Genomic DNA, 6,038 nt, shown 5'->3' with positions numbered 1-6,038 from the left:
ATATAAATGGAATCATGTACTATTTGTCTTTTTGTGAATGACATTCATTTAGCATATTGAGGTTTTTTTTGTTTTTTTTTTTTGGTACGCGGGCCTCTCACTGTTGTGGCCTCTCCCGTTGTGGAGCACAGGCTCTGGACACACAGGCTCAGCTGCCATGGCTCACGGGCCCAGCCGCTCCGCGGCATGTAGGATCTTCCCGGACCGGGGCATGAACCCTTGTCCCCTGCATCGGCAGGCGGACTCTCAACCACTGCGCCACCAGGGAAGCCCTGAGGTATTTTTATATATACTAGTGGATTTAATTAGCTGAACATTCACTTAGGATTTTTCATATCTATATTTATTAGTAAAATGGGTGTATATATTTCTTGCCTTATGGTATAGTTATCTGGCTCAGAATCAAGATTTAAATAGCCTTATAAAATATGTTGGTTGGCTTTCCCTCTTTTTCCATTTTCTGGAGCAATCTGTATAAGATACAGACTACTTGTTGCTTCAGAATTTGGCAGAAGTCGCCTGAAAAACTTCCTGTGTGGGTAAAAAAAAAAAAAAAAAGCTAAAAACAAACAAAGCATGTTTCCCTTTCACCCCAGAGGTTCCACCTCTCTCAGGGGACTTTTGGGGGGGAAATGAACCAGCATAAATATCTGAAGCCCTTAGCACGTGGGACAAAGGGGACGGATAATAATTCTTCGCAGTTATGAGGATGGAATGAAGACAGTGTACAGGTCCCAAGACATTCCCTTTATTCGGTTACCTAAACCTCGAAAGTGGGAGCAGAAAACTCTTACAGCTATTCTTCACAGCTAGTTTCCAGAGGCGGAGAGAAATGTTGTACTACCCCCGAAGTGCCTCACTTCTATCATTCCTATATTTCCTAATACTCACTGGGCAACTTCTATGTGCCAGGCACCGCGGAGGATTCCATGGTGACGACACACCCAGCCAGGACCCCACGAGGGACTGTCAGTCTCTTGGGGAGTTTACGGTTCCCGCAGGAACACAGAAACCCTCCTTCCTCTCTTTCTTACTCCTAGTTTTACTTATTTATTTATTTATATTTAAAGAGAAAAATCCAGGATGCAAAAGTCACGACTATTGTGCTAGGTATGCTAAAAGAAAAAACCCAGAAAGGAATACACAAAAATAGTAGTTTTAGGGGGTGGCGTTACCGACGGGCCCCCAGCCCCCGCTCCATCCTAGTTCTGTAACGCTGTTATACTGTTCCTACAACTTAAAATAGAGTGGCACACGGCCACTTGGGAGGGCCCAGTCTATATCAGTTCAATGACACAATTGCTAGGGACGCCCCCGCCCCGCCCGGCCGACTCTGGCCCCGCCTCTCTCACCTCCCCTAGACAGTCTCAGGCCCCGCCCCTGGTTAGACCCGCGCGCTCAGCCGCAGCGCAGAGAACCAATCACTGTCCGATTCCACGTTCAGGCCCTTTACGGCGTCTGCCCTTAGCCAAAATGGCGCCAGTTCGGAAGTTGCCGAAGTTGACGAAGCAGGTCCGGAAGCTGACGAGCGAGTCCGGAAGTTGCCGAAAGAGAGCAGCGGGGACGGAGGATGGCGGACATCATCGCAAGACTCCGGGAGGACGGGATCCAAAAGCGTGTGATAGAGGAGGGCCGAGGAGAGCTCCCTGACTTTCAGGATGGAACTAAGGTTCGTGTTTATCCCCTTCCCTTAACCGTCCGTGGCGCGGTGTGCATGCGAGGCGGGAAGAGGCTGTAGGCGAGAGATTGCGCATGCCCAAATAGCAGTGGTCGGTGACCCTACCTCTCACATGCCGAGCTCGACGCTGATTGGTCTGGATTTAAGTAGAGGGTGAATTCGGATGCGTCTGCCCCGCCCCCTGGCTTGGCCGTGTGGCCACATTGGTTGGGGAGGCCGTCAGTCATTATAAACAGGTTGCGGGAGGTGGGAGGGTTGACCCTATTGCTTGCACAGACCCAGCGCTGGAGAAGACCCTAAATCGGAAACCTGGGAGGACCCCCTGGTTTGCAAGGCTCAAAATCTATAGACGGAAGGGTCTTCTGAAAACACAGACCAGCTCCATTTCTTAGATGGGAAAATCGAGGCCCTGGGACGACGCACCAACCGAGAGAACAAACAGGCCCAGAGGTTGGGTCTGCCAGACCAGAATCCTTTTGGCAGCCTTCCGAGTGCTCTTCGTGGCATTGCTCGGGACAGATAAGGGCTGGGAAATAAAGAGCCTCCCATCTTCCTCCTTTGCACATCCAGGCCCCCACCTCCAGCCTCTCCGGCCCCTTCCCCCAAACAATGTACATCTCCAGGCTTACCTGCTTCTGCTCATGCAGTTCCCTCCTCCTGGAGGGCCTTTCCCTGTTGCCACTTGCCTGTAGAGTAAGGAGCTTCCTGGGGGCAGCCCCTGTGCCCAGCAGAGCAGTCACATAGGACACGCATCTTGAGCGAACGAGTAAAGATCCTGGCCCCCAAAATAACTGAATTGACATACCTTGTTGATGACTACAACAGTTTAACATTTAAAACATACTGGGGCCGGGCTTCCCTGGTGGCGCAGTGGTTGAGAGTCCACCTGCCGAAGCAGGGGACACGGCTTCGTGCCCCGGTCCGGGAAGATCCTACATGCCGCGGAGCGGCTGGGCCCGTGAGCCATGGCCGCTGAGCCTGCGTGTCTGGAGCCTGTGCTCCGCAACGGGAGAGGCCACAGCAGTGAGAGGCCCACATACCTCAAAAACAAAACAAAACAAAACATACTGGGGCCACCAAAAGTAAGAGCTACTGTGCCGAGATCCAGCAGGTAAAGATCCTAGCCTCGCTCAGTGTGAGTGATTTCAGGCAGAGCTACACAGCCCTAGTGATCAGTGATACCAAGAGGGATCCTTTCCCAGATGTGAGAAGGGAGGTGGATGTGGGTGGATTCCACCATGGGCTGGGGGCTTGGTGGCCTTGAAGAAGGTCCTGGCAAGGGAGATCCTGGATGGAACAGACACCAGCTGGAGAGAGCACTGTAAAAATAGTGAAGATCTGTGAACAATGACCCTGAAGGAACAGGTACAGGTAAATTAAAAAACCAATCACCAGCATTGATTGAGGGCTCACATGAGCACCGTGCTAAATGCTTCACAAGTTTATTTTCTTTCCTTCTCACAAGAGGGATAGGTACTACAGTTGACCCCATTTTACTGACGTGGAAACAGAGCTCAGAGGAGTGGCTAGGGGTGGTGGTAAAGAGTGTGGGTTCCTCTAACCACATCCTGTGGAGGGTTCAGTGTTTAGACCTCTTCTCTCTTCACTCGCCCTGAGATGATCTCATCCAGGCTCATCTCTTTTAAAAACCTCTCCATGCCTGGGCCACTCCCAGATGTCTATCTCTAGCCTTCCCTCTCCTTTAAAGTTGATATCCGGCTCCCTACTCACCACCTCCACCTGGATGTCTGGTTGGCACCTCAAACTTCACCTGCTCCCCCCAAGCCTTCCCATTCTAAGTTAAGGGCACTTCCAGCCTTTTGGCTGTTCAGGCCAAAAACCTCCCAGTCTCCATGGCTCCTCCTGTTCTCTCACTTCCCACAGAAGATCCTCAGAATACACCGGTGATCTGACCACTTCTCACCACTTCTGCCACTACCACCCTGGTCCAGGCCGCCATCATCTCTCTCCTGGGTTATTGCAGTAACCACCTTCCTGCTTCTGTCCTCCCCCTGCTCCAGCCTGTTCTCATCCCAGCAGTAGCAGAACCCACGTCAGATCATGTCCCTCCTCTGCTTGGAGCCATCCGCTGGCTCTCAACTCAGAGTGAAAAAACAAACTCCTCACCACTGCCTGCAGGCTCTGTGGGGTCCATCCTTGCTGACCTGGTGACCCCGTGATGCATAACTCCTCGCCCTTGTTCACTCTGCTTCTGCTACACTGGCTTCCCGTTTTGTGAGCACACCACACACTGTCCCTCTGCAAGGCTTTTGCACCTGCTATTCTCTTGACCTAGAAAGTTCCCACCCCTTCCTACCCCAGCATCTGCCTGGCTTGCTTTTCCCTTCAGATCTCTGGGGTTTTTTTGGCCACACAGCACAGCTTGTGGGATCTTAGTTTCCCAACCAGGGATCGAACCCGGGTCCCGGCAGTGAAAGCACTGAGTCCTAACTACTGGACCGCCAGGGAACTCCCTCAGATCCTCAGATCTCTGCTTAAATGTTGTCCTCGCAGAGACTCCTGCCCCCTAAACTCACCCTGCCTTACCCTGCTGCATTTTGTTTTCTGATCCATAGCACTTAGCTCAACCTCACACGGCACATTTTGAGGCCCATCTCTTGCCTTTAGAAGTTCCATGTGAGCTCCACGGGGGCAGGGACTTTTGTCTGTTTTGTTCACTGCTGGGCCTAGCACAGAGCTCAGGCATATAGTAGGTGCTCGGTAAATATTTGTTGAAAGAATGATTAGTGCCAGACTGCTTGGGCTCCTGTCCCAGCCCGTCCACCCACTAGCCATGTGATTTGGACCCCTTCCCTGTCGGTGACAGTATCCTCACCTGGGTGGTGCGGTAAAGCCAGGTGTAAGGTTGGGCGGTGACCCCTGGGAGAGCCCTGTCCCTTGTGCCATCTGCACGCTGCGAGCTGGGCTTGTCCTTGGGGGATGGGGGAAGGCTGTGCCCTTGTCTGATCCCACTTGCGGCCCGCAGGCCACGTTCCACTACCGGACTCTGCGCAGTGACGAGGAGGGCACTGTGCTGGATGACAGCCGGGTGCGCGGCAAGCCCATGGAGCTCATCATCGGCAAGAAGTTCAAGCTGCCCGTGTGGGAGACCATTGTGCGCACCATGCGGGAGGGTGAGATCTCCCAGTTCTGCTGCGACGTCAAGGTACCCGATGCCCTGTGCCTGCCTGCATCTGTCTGGCCGCACCCAATGGCTAGGCCACCACCGACTCCTTCCAGGGCACCACACCACCAGGACACTGGCGTCCTGGCCCCTATTCCACCTTTTCCTCTCCCTTAGCCGGACTGCAGCCAGGGACTGGCTCTCAAATGCAATGACCCACACAACTCCTTACCTCAAACCCCTCTGGCTCCCGGTCACTGTCGAGCTAAAATGTAAGCCATAGATGCTCACATGGCCCTGCAGGGTCTCCCTCCCACTCACCTCCCTGTGTTTCCATCCCTTTCTTGGCCAAGATCCTCCCTCCCACTTCAAACTGAATTCCTGGGTCACCACCCCCAGGAAGCCTTCCCTGACTACTGGTGGTTGACTTGAACCCCATCTCTGGGTTCTCCAGCCCCTCATGCTCTGCATGGCCAGGATCTGGTCCTCTGTCTGCATCTAAGCTACTTCAGGGCACGGATTGGGCCTGTTTACCTTCAAAATGCACAGCGTGGGCCAGCCCAGAGCCAAGACACAGAACATATCTGCTGGCTGGATGAATGTTAGCTGAGCAGTCTGCCCTGTGCAGGGTCAGTGAGAGGAGCTGGTTAGACTGGGGTGAGGGTGGTCTGGCTCCCACCATCCAGGCAGATGTTCCTAGTGAAAGGTCAAAAGCTAGGTCCTCAGGAATTCCCTGGTGCTCCAGAGGTTAGGACTCAGCGCTTTCACTGCTGTGGCCCCGGGTTCAATCCCTGGTCGGGGAACTAAAATCCCACAAGCCTTGTGGCCAAAAAAAAACAAAAACAAAAACCTAGGTCCCCTATGCCTGAGGGTCTCCCCTGAGGGTTTTGAGGTTGCTGCCCTAAACCCACCTCGGAGATAGGCCCTGAAAGGGGTGGGGATGGGGCAGCACAGAAGAGACGCTGGGAACAGAATGTGGAAGGACCCCAGTGATGGGGGGGAGCCCAGCTTGTGGGCTGCAAGCCTGGGAGAAGGAGGAGGGGCAGAGGTAAGAATTCCACTGGGCTCGTAAGGACAGGGGAGACCGGTTGACAGCGGGAGTGTGTGTTTGTGTGGAGGTTGGGGGGGTAGGTGCTTGGCTTGGTTTGGTGGCCAGAAAGTGTGGCAGGAGCTGAGGCCCGCACCGGGCTGGAGGGCTGGGAGGCTGGAGGAGTCCCGAGGGAAACGCCCTCCTAT

At 53.7% G+C, this 6,038-nt stretch overlaps 1 protein-coding gene across 1 annotated transcript in view; it reads left to right on the top strand.

Moving 5' to 3' along the window:
* The first annotated feature begins 1,454 nt into the window (after positions 1–1,454).
* Positions 1,455–6,038, top strand: part of AIP (AHR interacting HSP90 co-chaperone) — a 6,560-nt gene continuing 1,976 nt past the window's right edge. The window contains exons 1-2 of the mRNA XM_007450425.1: positions 1,455–1,669; positions 4,665–4,844. Coding sequence (XP_007450487.1) covers positions 1,571–1,669; positions 4,665–4,844 — 279 coding nt within the window. The 5' untranslated portion in view covers positions 1,455–1,570. The remainder of the gene's footprint in view (positions 1,670–4,664; positions 4,845–6,038) is intronic.

The sequence above is a fragment of the Lipotes vexillifer genome, unplaced genomic scaffold, assembly GCF_000442215.2.
Source record: "Lipotes vexillifer unplaced genomic scaffold, Lipotes_vexillifer_v1.1 scaffold1477, whole genome shotgun sequence".
Classification (NCBI taxonomy): domain Eukaryota; kingdom Metazoa; phylum Chordata; class Mammalia; order Artiodactyla; family Lipotidae; genus Lipotes; species Lipotes vexillifer.
This window is presented reverse-complemented; position numbering and strand designations above follow the sequence as displayed.